The 20,347-nt window shown below is 38.9% G+C and overlaps 1 protein-coding gene across 16 annotated transcripts in view; it reads right to left on the reverse strand.

Annotated features, from left to right (window-relative positions):
- LOC138175780 (C2 domain-containing protein 5-like) overlaps positions 1-16,531 on the reverse strand; it is a 133,542-nt gene extending 117,011 nt beyond the window's left edge. For 4 of the 16 annotated variants that reach the window (XM_069106255.1, XM_069106256.1, XM_069106259.1 and 1 more), the window contains exons 1-3: positions 15,437-15,773; positions 11,342-11,428; positions 8,245-8,416 (exon numbers count right to left, since the gene is read on the reverse strand). In XM_069106255.1, coding sequence (XP_068962356.1) covers positions 8,245-8,416; positions 11,342-11,428; positions 15,437-15,526 — 349 coding nt within the window. In that variant the 5' untranslated portion in view covers positions 15,527-15,773. Of the gene's footprint in view, positions 1-8,244; positions 8,417-11,341; positions 11,429-15,436; positions 15,777-15,798 lie in introns of those variants that run through there. The other 12 variants (XM_069106258.1, XM_069106260.1, XM_069106262.1 and 9 more) reach the window with 8 other exon arrangements.
- Between the last annotated feature and the right edge of the window lie 3,816 nt (positions 16,532-20,347).

Below are 20,347 nucleotides of genomic sequence, written 5' to 3' on the forward strand. Positions count from 1 at the left end.
AAGTGGAGGGACTGACAGAAGAGAGGCAGATCAGGGAAAAGCAGCAGACAGAAGCAAAACTCTATCAAGGAGGGAAAGGGTGAAAGGAGAGAAAGGACACACAGGAGGAAAAATAGGATGGAGAGTTAGTAATCATAACTGTGAAGGTGAATAGGATGGAACTCTCCCATAAAATAGAAGTGTTTAGCAGATAGGATCAAGAACCAGAATCCTACAATACATTGTTTACAAGAAGCACACTTGAAAAAGAGAGACACACAGAGTAAGGTAAGGGGCTGGAAGAAAAACTATTGTTCTTCAGCTGAAGTAAAAAAAAATCTGGGGTAGCAATCTGATCTCAGACAAAGCAAAAGTAAAAATAGACCTAATTAAAAGAGATAAGGAATCTATATCTTACAAAAAGGTATCATAGACAATGAAGTAATATCAACACTAAATATATATGCAAAAAGTGGTATAGCACCCAAAATTCTTAATGGAGAAAATAAGTGAGTTACAGGCTGGGAAAACTGGAAAATGCGGCACAAACTAGGTATAGAACAACATATATCACACCATATATCAAGATAAAGTCAAAATGGATATATGATTTAGACATAAAGGGTGATACCATAAGCAAATTAGAAGAACAAGGAATGGTCTACCTGTCAGATCTATGGAAAAGTGAAGAATTCATGACCAAACAAGAGACAGAGAGTATTATGACATGTAAAATAGATAATTTGATTATATTAAATTAAAAAGCTTGGGGCGGCTAGGTGACGCAGTGAGTAAAGCGCTGGCCCTGGAGTCAGGAGGACCCAAGTTCAGTTCGGCCTGAGACACTTAACACCCACACAAAAATACTAGCTGTGTAACCTTGGGCAAGTTACTTAACCCCAACTGCCCTCCAAAAGGCAAAAATAAAATAAAATAAAAAGCACAAATAAAACCAATATAATCAAGATTAGAAGGAAAGCAGAGAGCTGGGAAATAATCTTTACAGTATCTCTGAAAAAAGGTGTCATTTCTCAATATATAGAGAACTGAGTCAAATTTATAAGAATACAAGCCATTCCCCAAATGATAAATGGCCAAAAGATACAAACAGGCAGATGAAGAAATCAAAGCTATCTATATGCATATGAAGAAGTGTTCTAAATCACTTTTGATTAGAGAAATGCAAATTAAAACAACTCTGAGATACTGCCTCACATTTATCATACTGGTTAATTTGACAAAAAAGGAAAATGAAAAATGTTGGAGAGGATGTGGAAAAATTGGGAAACTAATGCACTGCTGGAGTTGTGAACTGATCCAACCATCCTCGAAGAACAATTTGAAACTACATCCAAAGAGCAACCACTGTGTATACCCTTTGATCTATCAATCCCATTACTAGATCTATATCCCAAAGAAATCATAAAAAGAGGGGGAAGGACCTATATATACAAAAATATTTATAGCAGCCCTTTTCGTTGTAGCAAAATATTGGAAATTGAGGAGATGCCTATCAATTGGGGAATGGCTGAACAAGCTGTGATAAATGAATGTAATATAATATTATTATGCAATAAGAAATGAACAGGCAGATTTCAGAAAAACCTGGAAAAACTTGTACAAACTGATGCAAAGTGAAATGAACAGAACTAGGAAAATATCATACACAGAATTAGCAACTCCGCGTGACAATCAACTATGAATGATTCAGCTCTTCTCAGTCAACACAATGACCCAAGACAAGTACAAAGGCTACACAAAGGAAAATGCTATCCACATCCAGATAAAGAACTGATGTACTCTGAATGCAGACAGAAGCATACTTTTTTCATTTAACATGATTTTCTGTGGGGTTTTTTCCTTTTGAGCTCTTTTTTCTTTCCCAACTGTGACTAACATGGAAATATGCTTTACATGATAGCACATGCATAACCTTTATCAAATTGCTTCCATTTTAGGAAAAAGGAAGAGGGACAGAAGGAGGTAGAAAGATTTGGAATTCAAAATCTTTTAAAAATCAATTATTAAAAATTGTCTTGGGAGTAGAAGCACGACCTTCCCGCGGCTCCGGCTTCCACCCTCCCCAATCCATGTAAAAAGGGGACTCTAAACAAACTTTGGAGCTGCAGAACCCACAAAATGACACAGAGAAGCTAACCTCCCGCTGAGGACAGCCCAGCAGGCCGGCAGGAATCGGCCAGCGCAGTGCTCTGGGAGCCAAGCCCAGCCCCACGTCAAGGCTTTAGCCCCAGGGCAGGCCCCACCAGCCGCCAGCCAGAGGGACTCCAGATCAGCAGCAGCTGTGGCTGTTTCCTGATTTATCAATACGTAGATGCGAAGGACAAGGTGAGAGGCCTGTGCAGTCTGGACTTTGGGACCCAGGAAGTGGGAGTGCGTGGCTTTTACCCCCGGAGCGAGAAACCCCTGAGACGCCAGCACAGCCTGCCAGCGCCATGTGGTGGCTTCAGCTCCTGGCCTGCAGAGTGTAGGGGGACCAAGCACCAGTCTGAGGGGTCATCGCTCTTGCTTTAACCTGCTTGGATCTGGATTGCAGTCTAGGGTGGAGGTCCTGGGGTGTGTGTCCAGCTTGCCAGAGCATGTGGAGACCTCAGAGAGGGCACCCATCTAATACCTCCGGCAGCTGAGAAAACCCCAGCGTTTGGGACGAAAACTCCCCTGTCTGGTGGCAGAGTCCTACTGTGGCAAAAAGCCCAAAAGTCAAATCATTGAGTGGCAAAATGAGCAGGCAAAGGAAACAAAGCAGACAGAAGATTCCAACATTACACTCCTATTTTGGGGATAAGAAGGAGCAAGGCATGGAACAGGAGGAAAACAGTGAAGTCAGAACTCCTGCACCAAAAGCTTCAAAGGAAAATACAAGCTGGTTACAGGCCATAGAGGACCTTAAGAAGCAGATAAGAGAAGTGGAGGAAAAATTGGGAAGAAAAATGAGAACAATGCAAGAAAATTATGAAATGAGAGTCAACAGCCTGACTGAAAGAAAATAATACCTTAAAAAACAGACTGACTCAAATGGCAAAGGAGGCTCAAAAAGGCAATGAGGAGAAGAATGCCTTAAAAAGTCGAATTTGCCAGATGAAAAAAGAATCTCAAAAGCTCACTGAGGAGAATCATTGCTTCAGAATTAGATTGGAGCAAATGGAAGCTAATGACTTTATGAGAAATCAAGATGCTGTTAAACAGATCCAAACAAATGAAAGAATAGAAGGCAATGTGAAATATCTCATGGGAAAAACCACTGACCTGGAAAATAGATCCAGGAGAGATAATTTAAAAATTGTTGGACTGCCTGAGAGCCATGACCAAAGTAAAAGCCTAGAAAGCATCCTCCAGGAAGTTCTCAAAGAAAACTGCCCTGATGCTTTAGAACCAGAGGGCAAAATAGAGGTTGAAAGAATCCACCGATCACCTCCTGAAAAAGATCCCAAAAAGAAAACTCCTAGGAATATTATAGCCAGGTTCCAGAATTCCCAGATTAAGGAGAGAATATTACAAGCAGCCAGGAAGAAAAAATTTGAATATTGTGGAAACACAATCAGGATAACCCAGGATCTGGCAGCTTCTACACTGAGGGCTCGAAGGGCTTGGAATGTGATATTCCGGAGGTCAAGGGAGCTGGGATTAAAACCAAGAGTCACCTACCCAGCAAAACTGAGTATCCTGTTTCAGGGGAAAATATGGTCATTCAGTGGAATACAGGACTTTCAAGCATTCTTGCTGAAAAAACCAGAGTTGAATAGAAAATTTGACATTCAGATACAAGAAGCAAGAGAAGCATGAGAAGGTAAATAGGGAAAAGAAATCATAAGGAACTTATCAAAGTTGAACTATTTTTTTTTTTGAAGCAATCGGGGTTGAGTGGCTTGTTCGGGGTTGCATGGCCAGTTATTGTTTCTGGGCGTGGTGCTGAGTGTCTGGGCCCGGATTTGATCTGGGTCGTCCCGGCACTGGAGCCGGTGCTCTTGCTCGCTGAGCCACCTGGCCAAAGTTGAACTATTAACATTCCTACATGGAAAAGCAATAATTGTAACCTATGAAACTTTTCTCAGTAGTTGAAGGGATTAGAAATATATATATATATATATATATGTATGTATGTATATATATGTCTTTATATGAGGGTATGCGGGCATATGAATACATATGTGAATGTGTGTATATACGTTTACAGGTATACATAGATAGAGGGCACGGGACCAATTTAACAGGAAGGGATGATACTTAAAAGGTGAAATTAAGAGGTGAGAGGAATATAATGAGAGGAGATGGGGAGAGACAGAGTGGGGCAAACTATCTCATACAGAAGAGGCAAGGGAAAATGGTTACAATGGAGGGGAAGAATAGGAAGGCAAAAGGGAATAGGTCAACCTTATTCCTATTGAATCTGGCTTGAGAAGGGAGGGAAATACACACTAAATAGGGGATCTTACCCTCCAGGAGAATAGGGGGGGAAGAGGATGTGAGGGGGGATGATGGAAGGGAGGGCACGCTGGGGGGGAGGGAAGTTGGAAGCACCCACTTTTGAAAAGGGACAGGATCAAAGTAGAGAATAGAACAAGTGGGAGGTGGGATAGGAGGGAGGGAAAAATAGTCAGTCTTTTACAATACATCTACTATGTTATTGTTTTGCATTAGCCACACATGTATAACCTATACTGAACTGCTTGTCCCCCCAGTGGGGGTGGGTGGCAGGGGGGGGGAAGGGAATGAATCTGGAATTGAAAGTTTTAAAATCAAATATTCAAATATATATATATGTGTGTGTGTGTGTGTGTGTGTGTGTGTATACTATTATTAATACCATCTTACATGTAATTAAGAAATAAGATATACAGGCACTGAGGCATAGAGATCCACTGGAAAAGTTGAAACGGGTATGGGAGAAAATATGGGAGAGAGCAGATTGGAGGTGGGGATACCCTGTGGGACTGCTGTTTGGGGGGATGGGTGGGGGAAAAACGGGGAGAAAATTTGTAACTCAAAATCTGGCGGAAACGAATGATGTAAATCAGCAGTTAATAAAGCATTTAAATTAAAAAAAATTGTCTTGACATATAATTGGGAGAACAAATACTATTAAAAAAAAAACTTCTATACACCTTGCCTTTCTTATTTTTCTTGCCACTCACTCCTCAACCCCTTAGAATCTGACTTCTAATTTCACCATTCTACTGAAATTATCCTAGTCAAGGTTACAGATGGATGACCTCTTTGTTATGAAATCTGATGACAATCTTTATTCACTCTTCATCCTCCTTGGCCCTCTGCAGTTTTCAACACTACTCCCTTCCCCTAGATACTTTCCCTCCTTTAGCTTCCATAACACTGCTCTTTCTTAGGCCTCCTCTTCTGGTCAGTCATCTCTTACTGTCCCAACAGGCTGCCCTCCTCTCGACTTCCCCAGAAACCTCTTCATCTTGAAAGTTCACTTTAGTCCTGGAACTAACACCTCAGAACTATTCTCTGCCCGTAGGACTTCTCTCCCTGATTAGGTTCCTTCCAGAACCTCCTTTAAAGAGCTGCACCCAGGAATGCTATCTCTTCATTTCCTACCAGGCTGAACTCTCCTGGATGCCTCCATCATGTCCTTCTAGTAGGCACTTTCTTTCTCCATCCTACCCCCTTTAATAGGTTCTTTTATGGCTTGTTTTCCCATTAGAACTAAGCTCCTTAAAGTCAGGGATTGTCTTTCTTTTTTATTGTATTTGTATTTCCAGAGGTGAGCACAATGCCTTACACATAGTAAGCCATATTAAGCCAATAAATACTTGATTGAATTATCATAGAAAATTAGGATAACCTCAAAGGATTATAGTGAAACTGAAATAATATACTAGGTATAAAGTAATTTACAAATCTTAAAGTACTATATAAATGTGGGTTCATTATCTCCAACTCTCAAAAGTATAAGCATCTCCGCCAAAACTCTGCCCTGAGATGACTTCTTTCTTGATATTTTCTCCATAGGCAATCTTATCTGATCCCATGGGCTCAATTATTACTTATATACAGATGACTCATCTATATACAAAGAATATATAATACATATTTATGTGTAAAACATGGTATGTAAAATACATATAATAACATAATATAAATCATCAAGAAAGCCTACACGTCTTATCTCTCTGAAGTCCTATATTTCTACTTGGACATCCCACCACATCTCAAACACAAGTCCAAAATTAAATTTATCATTTCAATATAACAAATATTTATTGAATCTTACTATGTGTAAACAGTTAGACAAGTCTTTCCAGATTTTTCTGAAATCTGCCTGTTCATTTCTTACTGCACAAAAAATTGTATTACATTCATTTACCACAGCTTGTTCAGCAATTCCCCAATTGATAGGCATCCCCTCAATTTCCAATATTCTGCTACTACGAAAAGGGCTATTATAAATATTGTTGTACATACATATCCTTTTTCCTTTTTCATGATTTATTTAGGATACAGACCTAGTAATGGTATTGCTAGACCAAAGGGTATACACAGTGGCTGCCCTTTGGATGTAATTTCATGGTGCTAGAATCTGAGAATAAAAAGATAATGAAAGAGTCTCCACCCATTAGTGACTTACATGTTAAACATGTAATATATGTAAATGATAAGTCAACACAAGGTAACCTAGAAGGAGAGAAAATTAACACAGGTGTGATTCAGAAAGGTTCAGTGGGAGACATGGCATCTAAGCAGTCTCTTAAAGTAATTTAAAGATTCTGAGAGGCAAAAATGAGGAAAGAGAAGATTCCAAGCATTGGAAAACAATTTACAAAAATGTAGGAAGGCAGGAGATAAAATGTCAACTTCATAGAAAAGAGAGCACTCAAGTTTGCCTATAACACAGAAAGGAACTAATGTAAATTAAGTCTGGAAAGAAAGGATTGAACCTAGCTTATGGATAGCTTTAAAAGGCAACATTTTTGTCCAAGAAGCAAGAGGGAAACACTGAAGCCTTTTGACAAGGGAAGTGATATGGTCAGGCATGTGCTTTAGGAAGATTATTTTGATGGTTGTAAGGAAGATGGACAGGATCCTTGCCCCATACATCATATTTTAATATAAGGGTGAAAGAGATGGATGGGTCAAAAATAACTCAAGGGTTTTAATTCTTGCTGATCAGGAAGATGGTGGCACCATCAACAGAAATATGAGGAAGGGTGAGTTTATGGTGGGAAAGATCCAATCCAGCCTCCACACAACCACAAAATAATCTTCCTGAGACACAGGTCCCAAACCTAATCAAAAATCTCCAGGGGTTCCTTATTGCCTCTAATATAAAATATTTATCACTTAACCTTGAATGTAAGTCTGTTCACATTCTTACTCCAAACTCTCTTCCTATCTTTGTTTTACAACAGTGGGTGACTTGCTCCACGTGCCATCTCTTGCCTCCTCCACATTTGTAAAGTCTATCTTCAATACCTATAATTCTTTCCCTCCTCATTTCTGCCTTTCAGGATTCTTATCTTCCTTCAAAATTCAGGTTAAATTTCACAATAGTCATAGAGACATCCCTGATCCTCCCAGCTAAAAGTAGTCTCTCCCGCCTCAAATGGGATAGTTAAGTGGCAAAGTGGATAGAGTGCTAGGCCTGAAGTCTGGAAGACTCACTCATTTTCCTGAGTTCAAATCCAGCCTCAGACACTAGCTGTGTGACCCTGGATAAGCCACTTAATTCTGCTTATCTAGGTTTCCTCATCTCTAAAATAAGGTGCAGCAGAAAATGGCAAACCACTCTAGTATCTTTTCCAAGAAAACCCTAAATGGGGTCACAAAGAGTCGGACACAACTGAAAACAATTCAACAACAACCTATTTAAATATTCCTAAAATTCTTCTTTGGTAGATAGTTACTCTGATACCTTATATTCTCTATCTTTATTCTCTATCTTGTATTATATTTATCTGTGTATTTCAGTGATACTCCCCCAACCTGTGAGCCCCAACTAGTTTACAAGTTCTCTAAAGACAATGGCTCATATCTGAGACACTTCAAAGTATCCCAGGATTTAGCACAATGCCTTGACCATTAATAAATTTCTGTTATGTTAAATTAATTATAAATAATGCACTTTCTTACCATAATGTAAAGACTGACCAGGAGTCACATTTTAAATTGTTACATGTCTGCTAAAGGTATGTTTTTAAATAGAGATATTTTCAATAAAATAACCCAGTGATGTAGAAATCTTAAAAAAAAAAAAATCAAATCTTTTTGTTTTAAAATATTAACCCTTACCATGTATGGTGTCATAAATTGGAAACCATCCTGAGATGACTGTAGCAGCCTCACTATACAGTAAAGGATCAATATCAATATACACTTTGCCAATGGCATCATTTGCACTGTAAGTATCATGGTCAAGTACTGTAATCTGCAGAGGCTCATCTTGTAAATCTTCATCATCCACCTAGAATTATATTCCAATATGAAATATCAAGTCTTAAATTATAAAAAATAAAATATATAACAAGAGGATATGACATTTCTCATAATGCAAAGAAATTTTCTCCCAAATTTCTAATGGAACTGAACACATAAACAGGACGTGATCACCATAAAATATGAACAACGCATGAAATATTTTTTCTTCATACATTCATGTTTTATTGTAAAAAAATATGCCTGGTTAATATTGTAATAAACACTATATAAATTAGCTAAAGAGATCAAAAAGATTTATTTATAATTATCCAAAAGCAGAAAATTAAAAATGGCAAATTTAGTTCATATATCAAAACCTTCCATACTTAAATTCTTTAAAAGGAGAATTTTAAATATCTAAATTGAAAAAGCTCTTTATAGTCTATAATGACAAAAAAGCATTATTGTAGAGGTGTGGAAGCTAGGAAAATCTATTTAGTGTAGAGGAAAGGCCTTAGAGTCAAGAGAGAATCACTGGTTTCAAATCTCTCCTCCAATAATTATAAGCATCTGTAAAATGGGGATAGTAAGACTGCCCAAGTCTGTTGTGAGGAAAACATGCAACAAAATAAAATACATAAAACACTTTGCCACCTTAAAACACTATGCAAATGTCAACTATTATTATTATTTATTAGCTACAGCAAAACAAGAACACTTCTTCCACAGAATTTGAATTAGATGGGACCTCAGAAGAGATCATTTCATCTACGCTCCTACCCAATGTAGAAACCCCTAACCTCTGCTTGGCTATTTCCAGTGACAGAGAATTTACTGCTTTGCAAAACAACCTGTTTCTTTTTTAGACAACTTTTAAATGTTAGTTCTTCTTGAGAAATAGTAGAATGGGTAGAGAAGATGGCTTCACAGCCTTGAGGTCAGAAAAATGCAGGTTCACAACCCACATCTTGACTGCATGACCCAGAGCAAGCCACTAAACAGCACACTACCCCAGACAACTCTCTAAGACCATAACTTTCAGAGCTGGTGCTGATCTACAATGATGGAAACATTTCTTCATCAGGAGTTCCCCTTCTAAATAATCACAAGTCTAGTGGGAAAAAAGTCCTCTCTTACTGATCCAAAAGTGCCCTCCCTGTAACTTCCACTCATTTGTACTAGTTCTGCTTTTTGGAATATCAACATTATCATCATAATCATCATCATCAAGATTCTAATAGTAGAAACTTCCATTTACATAATGCTTTCCAGTTTACAAGGTATTTCCTCACAACAATTCCGTAAGTTGGAAACACAAGTATTATTCTCCCCATTTTATAAATGAAGAAATTGAGACTCAGTTAATAAGTCACATGTTATCAGACCCAGAATTCAAACCCAGTTCTTTTGACTCCAAGTCCCATGTCCTTTCCCCTATACCACAGTGCCTACCAGTTTCAGCCTTTTCACATTAGAAACCTTTCGATTGTTTCAAATGTTAAGTCTTCCATTACCCAAAAATAAAAATGCACAGTTCTTTCAACCATTCACTACACTGATCACTCCTCTCTCGATTAACTGTAACTCATCAGTGTCCCACTGTGGCATCTTCTAAATGTGGTATTCCAAATGAAACACAACACTCCCTACAATATACATACATTAGATTGTAAGCAATCTTTTTACACTACTGGTTCACGAGTGTAGTCAAATAAAACCGCCAGAGATTGTTTATGTGAACTGTTGCTAAACCATATATTCCCCATTCTATCTGTATAAAATTGTTTTTTAACCTCAACAGAAAACTTTTACACTTATGTCTATTAAATTTCATCATCTTTCTTTCAATATTTCAGCTACTGAGATCATTTTCAATCATGAAGTTTTATTTTATTACCTATCACTCCCAGCTCTGTGTCACCTGAAAACTGATAAGCATACCCTCTATGTTTTTATACAAATGATGGATTAAAACACTGAAGATGAAAGGGTCAAGGATAAATACTCTTTCTCATAGCTCTGACCTTTCCCTCCAGGCTGAGAGCAATAGATAATGGAGGATTAAGTGACTTGCCTAAAATCATATAGCCATGTATGTGTTCAGAATTGATCCCTGAACTAGGGTCTTCCTGAGCCAGCTGACTAGCCACTACATTACCTGCCTTTCATCCTTGTCATCTAAGGTGAAATATGTACTGGATGACAGTATCATTCAAAGATAATAATAATAATAGCTAACATTTATAAAATACTTACTATTTGTCAGGCTCTGTAGATGAGCACTAACTAATTCTATACAGCTCTTGACAAACAGATAAGCTATGATAAGGACTGTGAAAGACTTGTAACAGGCTATTGTAAAAATGTACATTTTAGTACAAACCTGGTACCCCCGAGCCAAAAGCATAGAATCCAACCACACTGAAATGTAACTGGGAAATGTTTAACACAATAAAAATATAATACAAAACAGATAATGTTAATTTGTGGTTTTCTAAGTCAATGTATAGCCTGTAGAAATCTGGGGTTTTTTTTTTGCATTACTGCTTTAGATTATTTGATGGATCAAAACTACATCTTACATGAGAAAATTCAAGTGATCACATCCTGTATATTAATACTGTATCAACTACTGTTTGAAAATACAAGAAAAATAATCCAAAAATAAATTTGGTAAATATAGTCCTTCACAAGGTAAAGTATACTGCTTTTTAGCCAAATAAATAAGATAGTAATGGAGATTTATTCTTTTCTATATTTCAATGTTTAATAACATATCCAAAAATAAAAGGCTCAGAAATTTGGGGTTGGCATAGGATAATGTGTCTTTAAGGACTGTACAGAAGATATTAACCAAAATTTGTAAGAGCTATTCATGTTTTTCTGCAGGAAAAACCCCCACAATATTTATAAACTACTATAGTGCAACACACTAAAGAAACATTATTTATAAGGATAATTAAAATCTTACCTCAAATTTAAACCATTCTGAGTTCCACTGAGGGTTAAGGGACTTATGATACACATCTGTTTTAAATGTCATGTTACCAAATTTCACCTAAAAGGAAGAATTGTTGTATTATAATCACAAAGAATGTGAACTAAATGTAAATTTTTAAAACAAAAAATTAACACTGCAATTAATCCATAAAGTGGCTTATTTCACACAATTAGTAACATCTAAGGCCAGAAGTTATGTTATGCAATCAAAGAAACTCTTAAGCAAACAAGCTGCTGGTGCTGAATGAATAAAAAAAAAACATATGAATAAAAAATATTTCCTAAGGAAGTTTAAACAACATAAATCATTTCACAATGAGCAAAATAAGGAAGTTTAAACAATATAAATCATTTGTCACAATGAGCAAAAATGCCTAAAAACCAGCTGAGTCTATGAAGATATGATCTTCTTGCTAAGCAGAGAATTATGGTAGCCAAAGGCAATACTGGTTTAAAACATAAAGTCATTGAAACATAAACATCTTACAAAAGAAGATGGTGGAAGATTATGAGTAGTATCACTTCATAAAACAAGAAACAGTAGGGAGAAAAAAGGTTTACAGATAGCTTAGCAAGAAAAAACTGGAGAAAATCATCCTGAATGTATTGAGGGATTAAAGCACAACAGACCTCAAATAGAAAAGATCTGTAATAAGTATTTTCCTCTATCAATGACAATGGGTTTGCTATATGTAGACTCAACATCACAGTCTCATATGTGCTGCTTGGGGAAGCAGAAATGATACTATGTAATCTAAAAAAATGAGATGAGCTGCTGGACTAGACTAAGTAAACAAAGAGGTGATACATGCAAATGATAACCCAATTTTGAGGGCATTAAGGGATTGGTTCTCAAGTTCTCTGAAAGATGGAAAGAAAAAGGTCTCGAAAGAATCTAGGCTTCAGTAGTTAACATAAAAATATGACCAAGAGAATATTTAACTTATATGCATAATTGTTCATGTACACAAAATCTTCATGAAAATAATCTACACATATTCTAGATATATATATGATAAAGGTATGAGAAGGAAAAAGGTAGGCTTTTACAAACCACATTCTAAAATAGAACATATTTTTACAATTCAAACATTGACCAAAAGGAATAAAGAATGCCAGTTTTTATTGACTATTAACATCTCCTCTGCAGATATCAATATTAAATAATTTGCCCTGAAAAATATAACAGGACAATCTTTGATGATATGCTATAATTTAAAAAAAAATGCAAGAGATAAAACAAACATGCTCAACACAAGGTGACCTGGAGAAAGAATTTCCCTATAGATGGCAATATCCAACAAGATTGTATATATAAGTATGCTGACTGCATCAAGCCCTAGAAAACTACCAAGGGTCCTAATGTGATCCACAATTAGACAATTTAGCATAACTACCCAACACAGAAAATACTAAGTGGTTCAACTCACTGATTTTCAACAAATATTATGTATGTGCAATGTGTCAGGTACTGTTCTAGGTCCTGAGGAATAAAAAGGGGGGAAAAAAAGGTCCTAGCCCTAAAGAAGTGTATAGTCTACCAAAAAATGCCTATTGTTCAAACTATGATATAGAGCTGGGTGAACATTCCACAGAGCTGGTCCAGAGACTGTGGATAGACATTGAGGACAATGAGCACAGAAAAGTAGGAGAGCAGGTTAGATTGCCTTTGGGAAATTGTTCAATGTTTTGAATGACTCCGATCTTCTCCTGGAAATAGAGATCATTTCTGGAGAAGGATTTGGAACTATGCCTAAGGGCTATAAAACTGTGCATACCCTTTGACCCAGCAAAACCAAATAGAACAAAGAAAAAGGAAAAGAACCTATGTGAACAAAAATATTTATAGCAGCTCTTTTTGTGCTGGCAAAAAAAATTGGAAACTGAAGAGAATGTCCATCAATTGGGGAATGGCTGAACAAGTATATGATTTTGATAGACTACTATTGTGTCATAAAAAATGAAAAGAGGGATGGTTTCACAAAAACCTGGAAAAATCTATATGAATGGATATAGAATGAAGTGAGCAGAAGCAGATTATCATACACAATTATACACATCGTATAAAACAATACTGTAATGATGATCAACTGTGAAAGACTTGGCTGCTAAAGACTTAGCTAGTTAGTTACTCAATACAATGATTCAAGACAATACCAAAAGACTCATTATAAAAAATGATATCCACCTTCAAGAGAGAGAACTGATAAATTCTAAGTACAATTGAAGTACAATTTTTATTTTTCTTGGGTTTTTTTTTTACAAGATGACTAATATGCAAATGTTTTAAGAGCATCACAATTCTGCCAGCCACCCACATTAGCAACCTAAGAGCCATCCTTGAATCTTTCTCTCCCTCACCCTCCAAAACAAATCCACTACCAAATCTTATCAATTTTATGTCCACAATATTTCTCCTATCTATCCCCGTCCATCCATTCAAAGAGCAGCCACTCTAGCTCAGGCCCTCATTACCCACCCTCTTGCCTCAACCAGTGAAAAAGTCTCCTACTTTCAATCTCTCTGTGTTTAGTTTCTTCCCTTTCCAAACCTTTCCAGGTATATTTTCACAATTGATATTCCTAAACATAAGTCTGACCATGTCACTCCCTGATGAAAAAATCTTCAGTGATTGCTTCTAATATAAAATACAAATTCCTTAGTCTAGCATTTAAAGCCTTTCCAAATCTCGCTCCCCTGTACTTTTCCAGTTTTATTTCCTATTTATCTCCTCCACACAAAATTCCATTTCAGTCAAACTAGGCTGCTTTACTATTCCCTGCAGATGGTATTACATCTACCTCCATATCTTTCTCTAGATGTCCCATCTAGATTGCACTCCATCCTCACTTCCACTTTGTAGAATCTCTGTCTTCTCTCAAAACAATTCAAAGGTTATTCCCTATACCGGATTTTCCTAACATTCACCCCTCTCTTTCCCATATTAGTGCTTTCTCCCATTAGAAATGAATTTGTATCATTACCTATAGTACCTTCCAGTAAAATGTAAACTCCTAGAGGGCAGGGATACTAAATCTTTGTATTTTTTTTCTTTGTATCCCTAGTGCCTTGCATAAAGTCTTGTACATATTAGGTGTTTAATAAATTGTTCTTGAATTGAACTTAAAGTGTTCCAGAACTTTTAATATTACATTCAGCAAACTTTTGCTTTCAGATTATTTGCTTTCAAAGCCCAATGCTAGAAATTTGCCCATATATCTATGGATGGAGTCCTTAAAGTATGTGGATGATTTATGTCATAAATAAAAATGATAAATTCAGATATGAACTGTGAAATATCTAACAATTGTCCTAGAGCATCAATAGCCAAAAGATGCAGAGTATTGCGCTAAAGCTGTGAATATTAGTTTCCATTTTTACTTGGTTTCTATCAGACTCAGAATTAATTCCTTAAGGGCCCTAGGCCTATATTAATTTGCATAACTTTTACAATAATTACTAGTTTGGGGGGAAAATTGTGCAATTTTAAATGGATGGTAACATTTAATTGGTTTCCTACCTTAAGGGAGTAAATTTGCCCCTAGAGATCTGCTCAAAAGATCTACTGTCATAAACAAGAGCAGAAAGTATTAGTTATATTGGAAATGCCCATGCATCTCTATTTTGGAGAATTATTACCATAAAGAAAATAGTCAATTTAAAACTTTGTGATTCTCTAAATTCACACCAGCTTCTAACTGCAAACAACAGCAATAACACAAGTACTAAATCTTTAAAATTGTCTATAACGTTGACATGCCCCTTCAAAATGTGTGCATCGTTAAGTGTCTGCCCAGCAAAGCCTCTGAGTCTACTGACTGGCCAGGTGGATTAGTCCAATGTCCTTGTGTCAGGGTCACACACACAGCATGCAGGCTGGACAGGGTCTGACCATTGCAATGCTTAGGCTATGCCATGGGCGTGTGCCGGTGCAGACATCCCCGAGAAGGTCACACTGGAGGGGGGCAAAGGTGCACCAGAGCCCGAGGGAGCCGGGGCACAGGTAGGCAGGAGCCTCCCCGGATCTGCAGCTGCCTGATGAGTCAGGGCAGGACAGAGCACCAACCTCAACGAAGGCATCAGTCAGATCGCTCGCTCGGTCCATTACAGGCAAATGGCGCCCGGCCACAATCTTCACCTTCAGCTTTCCGGGCATCTTCGCCGGTTCTGCCGCTCTCCGTTAAGGAACCTGCAGACAAACAAGCGCCTTTGCGCCAAGCCCGAGCTCAAGGGCGGGGGAGCGTGTGGGGGCGGAGCCAGACCGGGACACGCGCGTGCGCGTGCGCGTACGTAACTGACCGAGGAGTAAGGGAGCGCGCGCGTTCTCTACCAGCCGCTCTTCTCACCGCCCTCTTCCTCCCGCCCCTTCACGCTACGCACGTATTGCTTTTCCCGAGTCGCGTTCCTAGGAGGGCCACGCCCACATACCGAATGACTATGAAACAGACCGAAACTGGTGCTTCCGCCAGTGTATCGAACCACTAGAAAGGAAACCAGAATTTTATCTAGACCCTGGAGTGAATCTTTACAGACCCCTACGTTGGTGCCTTCCCTCCCGGCAGTGCCTCGCGCCAGGTGGGAGAATTAAAAGATGAGGGGATCGATAAGTCGGTTATCGGCCCAAACCTTGAAGAGAATCCACTCCCTGAGACGAAGAAGGGCGGGTCCTCGTCCGAAGGGGTAGACTGGCAGGGGGCTAGGACGAGTGCCGAATCATCGAGCTGCGGATGTAGGCGCGGCAGAAAGACTACACCTCAGAACCGTTTACAAGCGAAGTGTGCTACAATGCTTGTTAAGACAGTTTACAAATTAGACTGAATTGGCTCAGAGTAAATAATTTATGGCGCGACCTACAGCCGCTAACCTCCATTGGCTATTATGGCAGTCATGTTAATGTTGGGTCAACCCAAAATCCAGCTCTCAATCAACCAATAATAGTCAGCTATTAAGCGCCTACTGTGTGCCAGGCATTATAAGTAGCGCTTGGGATACAAAAGCTAGTCCCTACTCTCTGGAGGAGCTCATAGAGTCTACTGGGTGGGACAACTTGCAAACCATTATGTACAGACACCAACAACAGAGGGAAAGCACCGAAATTGAGGGAGATAGGACAAGGTTCTTGCAGAAGGTGAGACTTTAGCATAGATTTGGAGGAAGCCAGGAGATGAAGATGAGGGATTCTGGGCGTAAAGGACAGCCTGAAATAAGCATTCAGTAAGCCTGCTTTAAGCCAGACATTGTGCTAAGCGTTGCTTCAAATAATTTGTTTAATTCTCACAGGGTATTATATGATCCCTATTTTATAGTTAAGGAAACTAAGGTTGATAACAATTAAGTGACTTGCCCAAAGTAACACAGCTGGTAAGTGAGTAACCTAGTAAGGTTAAATTTGAACTCAAGTTTTCCTGATTCAAATCCAGGCCATCTAGCCACGTCACCACATAGCTGTAGTCCAAAAAGGGAAAGAGGAGTGTCTTATTGGAGGAACAGGTGACAAGCCAATGTCACTGGATCTCAGGTGGATGTAAGATTGGAGAGTTGGGGAGGGGTCAGTTTATGAAAGGTTTTATATTTCATCCTGGAGGTGATAGGGAGCACAGCAATTTATTGAGCAGAAGGGGATATAGTCAGACTTAAACTTTAGATCATTTTGATAGGTGAGTGGAGAATGGAGGAGAGCAGGAAAGGATTCGGTGTCAGGGAGATCAACCAGCAAGCTATTTCAATAATCCAGGTGTGAGATGAGGAGGGTAGTGGAGGCAGTGTCAGAAGAAAGGAGCACAAGTAAGAAATGTTATGAAGGTAAAATCTACAGGCCTTGTCAACCTATTGGATGTGGGATGTGAGAGAGTGAGGAAGATGCCACCTAAGTTGCTGAGCCTAAGGGACTGGGAGGATGGTGGTAACCTCACCAGTAGACTGCTTTACTGAAACATTTCATTGTTTCCCAACTGTTGGTCAATCCTTACATCTATATAGATCCCAGCCCATCCATAATTCCCCATATGGATGATTCTGTTCCATGCTTTCCTGTAATTCCTCTCTAAACACCAAATACAGTATATCTAATGTATCTGTGAGTCCTTGTTCAGTACTGTGACTGTCCCTCTTCCCTCCCTCTAGCTCTTACTTGGTCTACCAGCTTGGTCGTGCCTTTCAGTAATAATGTTGTTTATGAAATGTTTTATGCCTAAGGCATCCCTGGTAATAATACTGCAACTTAGAATTATCATGCCCTTCTCCATTATCTTTTTGGTCACCTGCAATTTTCAGGCTTTGGAGAATTGTGGCATTCAATGATTCACAGACAATAGCATTTGGGGGGTGGTGGGAAGGAAAAGGAACCACAGCTATTTCAAATTTTGATGGACTAAAACTGTAGAAACACCTCCAAATGGGGGACCAGCAAAGAGGCCCAAAAGACAACGGGAGCTGGCACAGAGGCCCGTAAAACAATGGGGCCAGCGCAGAGGCCCTGACAAGGCCTGATCAACTTGGCGGCCAGTTGACCCACCAATCTCAAGGGCCATTGCCAGGCCTGTCACTGCAGGGCTGGGACTGGACAGAACTTACTACAGAACCTACAAAATGACAGAGAGAAGCTAACCTCCTGCTGAAGACAGCCTGGCAGGAAGCGGCCAGTGCAGCGCTCTGGGAGCTAAGCCCAGCCCTGCAGGAGCCAGAGTTTTTAGCCTCAGGGTGGCCTGACCAGCCCCTGGCTGGAGGGACTTCAGATCACCAGCAGCTGTGGTGTTTTACAGAATTATCAACATATAGATGCTAAGGACAAAGTGAGAGGTCAGTGCAGTGTGGACTTTGGGACCTGGGAATTCGGGAGTGAAGTTGCCCTTTGCCCCCAGGGTGAGAAGAGGCCGAGGCTCCACGGCCATGCAGCTGCCTCCACGTGGCTGCTTCAGAGCTCCTGGCCTACAGATTGCAGGTGGACCAAGTGACCAGTCTGAGGGGTAATTCCTCTTGCTTTAACCTGCTTGGATCTGGATCACTGTCTGAGGTGGAGGTCCTGGGTTGCATGACCAGTTTACCAGAGCATGGGAAGGCCTCAAAGACGGCACCCAACTAATAGCTCCAGCAACTGAGAAAACCCCAGCAATTGGGACAAAGCTCCCTAGTCTGGTAGCAGAGTTCTACTGTGGCAAAAAGCTCAAAAGTCAAGTAATTGAGTGGCAACATGAGCAAACAAGGGAAACAAAGCACAGTAATCCAACTTTGGACTCCTTTTTTGGGGACAAAAAGGATCAAAGCATGGAACAGGAGGAAGACAGCAAAGTTAGAACTCCTGCACAGAAGCTTCCAAGAAAAGAATAAGCTGCTTACAGGCCATAGAGGAGCTTAAGAAGGATTTTGAAAACCAAATAAGAGAAGTGAAGGAAAAATTTGGAAGAGAAATGAGAATGACGCAAGAAAATTATAAAATGAGAGTCAACAACCTGAAGAAAATAACACCTTAAAAAATTGACTAACTCAAATGGCAAAAGAGGCTCAAAAAGCCAATGAGGAAAAGAATGCTTTAAAAAGCTGAATTTTCCAAATGGAAAAAGAATCTCAAAAGCTCACTGAAGAGAATCATTCCTTCAGAATTAGAATGGAGCAAATGGAAGCTAGTGACTTTATGAGAAATCAAGATACTATTAAACAAATGAAAAAACAAAAGGCAATGTGAAATATCTCATTGAAAAAAATATTGACCTGGAAAAGAGATCCAGGAGAGATCATTTAAAAATTATTGGACTACCTGAAAGCCATGATCAAAAAAAGAACCTATAAATCATCCTCCAAGAAATTCTCAAGGAAAACTGAGCTGATGTTTTAGAACCAGAGGTCAACATAGAGATTGAAAGAATCCACCTATCACCTCCTGAAAAAGATCCCAAAAAGAAAACTCCTAGGAATATTATAGCCCAGTTCCAGAATTCCCAGATCAAGGAGAAAATATTTCAAGCAGCCAGGAAGAAACAATTTGAATACTGTGGAAATACAATCAGGATAACCCAGGATCTGGCAGCTTCTACACTGAGGGATCGAAGGGCTTAGAATATGATATTCTGGAGGTCAAAGGAGCTGGAATTAAAACCAAGAGTCACCTACCCAGCAAAACTGAGTATCATGTTTCAAGGGAAAATATGGTAATACAATGGAATAGAGGACTTTTAAGCATTCCTTTTTTTTTTTTAAGCAATCGGGGTTAAGTAACTTGCTCAAGGTTATTTCTTGCCAGTTATTTCTGGGTGTCATGCTAAGTAGCTGAGCCTGGATTTGATCCCCAGATCATCCTGACCCTGGAGCCCCAGTTCTTACTCGCTGTGCTACCTGGACACCCCAATTTTCAAGCATTCTTGATGAAAAAAAACAGAGTTGAATAGAAAATTTGACCTTCAATTACAAGAAGCATGAGAAGGTAAAAAGGGAAAAGAAATCATAAGGAACTTAATCAAAGTTGAACTACTTACATTCATACATGGAAAAATGATAATTGTAACTTATGAAACTTCTGAGTATGAGAATAGTTGAAGGGAATAGAAATGTGTATATATATATGTATACATACATATATATATATATATATATATATACATAGGAGGGTATATGGGCATATGAATGTATATGTGAGAATGTGTACATATGTGTACAGGTATACATAGACAGAGGATACAGGACCAGTTGAATAGGAAGGGATGATACTTAAAAGGTATCATCTCACTTAAGAGGTGAGAGAGGAATATAATGAGAGGAGATGGGGAGAGAGAGAATGGGGTAAATTATCTCATATAGAAGAGGTAAGGGAAAACTGTTACAATGGAGGGCAAGAGCAGGAAGGCAAAAGGGAATGAGTCAACCCTACTCTCAATGAATTTGGCTTAGGGAGGGAATCACATACACACTAAATAGGCTATCTCACCCTATAGGAGAGTAGGGGGGAAGGGGATGAGAAGGGGGATGATGGAAGAGAGGGCAGGCT

This window comes from Petaurus breviceps, unplaced genomic scaffold, assembly GCF_028583685.1.
Source record: "Petaurus breviceps papuanus isolate PSGF00001 unplaced genomic scaffold, PetGlider_PUasm1.0 79, whole genome shotgun sequence".
In the NCBI taxonomy this organism is placed as follows: domain Eukaryota; kingdom Metazoa; phylum Chordata; class Mammalia; order Diprotodontia; family Petauridae; genus Petaurus; species Petaurus breviceps.